This window comes from Medicago truncatula, chromosome 1 (genome assembly GCF_003473485.1).
Source record: "Medicago truncatula cultivar Jemalong A17 chromosome 1, MtrunA17r5.0-ANR, whole genome shotgun sequence".
In the NCBI taxonomy this organism is placed as follows: Eukaryota; Viridiplantae; Streptophyta; class Magnoliopsida; order Fabales; family Fabaceae; genus Medicago; species Medicago truncatula.
In genome coordinates this window covers 15,937,612-15,938,782 of record NC_053042.1, presented here as the reverse complement: position 1 = coordinate 15,938,782, position 1,171 = coordinate 15,937,612, and the positions used below count along the sequence as shown (strand labels likewise).

Below are 1,171 nucleotides of genomic sequence, written 5' to 3'. Positions count from 1 at the left end.
CAAAGGTTGCGATTATGGTGCATAAGGAAATCTTATGCACTCTGCATAAATTCATAAATGGTTTCTGTGACTTGTACTCCAAAACCATTAGATGTACTTAATGATTTCCAGTACCCTGCATAAATCATAGTATGTCGTGAGTTGTACTTCAAAACCATTTCTGAATTTATGCAGGGCGATAACCGCAACCCACTACAAGAAGACATCAAAATTTGTAATTTACACTTGCAAAATAAAGCAAGCAACAATTACTTTCCATTCTTCTCTCCCTAAAATTTGTGATTAATTATTGTATTACATAATAACAATAGCATTACTTTCTCTCTCACCCACTCCAATTTAATTTAAATTATAAACTCAAACTCTATTAATTAGGTCCATTCTCAGTTTCTGCCAAGGACCCTGATCCGAAATCCGAAAGAGAAATATCGGTTAACGAATCTCCTTTAGAAGATTTCCTTGAATTAGGTTTCCGTACTGAACCACCATCTTCAGAATTCTTTGGTTTTCTCCGATGGGTTTTGGTTCCTGGTTGTGGAGCATCAGGCGGCACTGAATCAGAGCCACGACGATGTCTCCTGTGTCGTGAACCGGCTGAAGAATCATGGGTCGAGGAGTCTGCAGTTGGGTCTGATGATCGCTGTTGGCGTCGTGTGTTCTTCTTAGTTGTGGTGTTGGTTTCGTTGTCGATTGATTCATGTCTTGATTTTGGTATTAGATGTCGAATCTTGGACGATTTTTCTTTTGGTTTTGATGATTTGCTTTTACGCTCTACAAAAACAAAAACAAAAAAAATAGTTTTTAAGAAGAAACATGTCGGTAGTAAACCGTTTCTTATAAATAGGACCGGAGGCAGTATATGCAAACCTTCTGTTGGCTGGGTAGGTTTCTCTGCTCCTCCAGGCGGGTTTGTTGATTTATATTCATTCATCTGCATAAAATTTAAAATTCCACACATAATAAGGCTTTATGATAAAGAATTAAAAACTAATTAAATGATAATATATAAGAGATTAACGAAAATAGTACCCAGCTTGGTGCATTTGCTGATGGATCATCTGATCCAATATGTGCCACATGCTTTACATCTGTTGGGAACCCAATTTGAATTTCATCTTCTTTCTCATCTGCAGAATAATTATCATTTATTCACCACCTCACAATTCATAAC

The 1,171-nt window shown here is 36.7% G+C and overlaps 1 protein-coding gene across 2 annotated transcripts; it reads right to left on the bottom strand.

Moving 5' to 3' along the window:
* On the bottom strand, positions 1-1,171 carry LOC25482971 (uncharacterized). 2 transcript variants are annotated; one of them, XM_039833166.1, is made up of 3 exons: positions 1,030-1,171; positions 868-931; positions 1-771 (listed from the first exon to the last, which is right to left on the bottom strand). In XM_039833166.1, the coding sequence occupies exons 2-3, from the start codon at positions 929-931 to the stop codon at positions 368-370; spliced, it is 468 nt and encodes a 155-aa protein (XP_039689100.1). In that variant the 5' UTR covers positions 1,030-1,171; the 3' UTR covers positions 1-367. The 2 variants fall into 2 exon arrangements, with proteins under 2 accessions (XP_039689100.1, XP_039689082.1); XM_039833148.1 differs by lacking the exon at positions 1,030-1,171 and having other exon boundaries at positions 868-1,021.

Coding starts and splice junctions, on each gene's coding strand:
- LOC25482971 (XM_039833148.1), bottom strand. CDS start 958: ATGTGTGGAATTTTAAATTTTATGCAGATGAATGAATATAAATCAACA. Junction 772..867: donor ACCTACCCAGCCAACAGAAG/GTTTGCATATAC, acceptor TTGTTTTTGTAG/AGCGTAAAAGCAAATCATCA.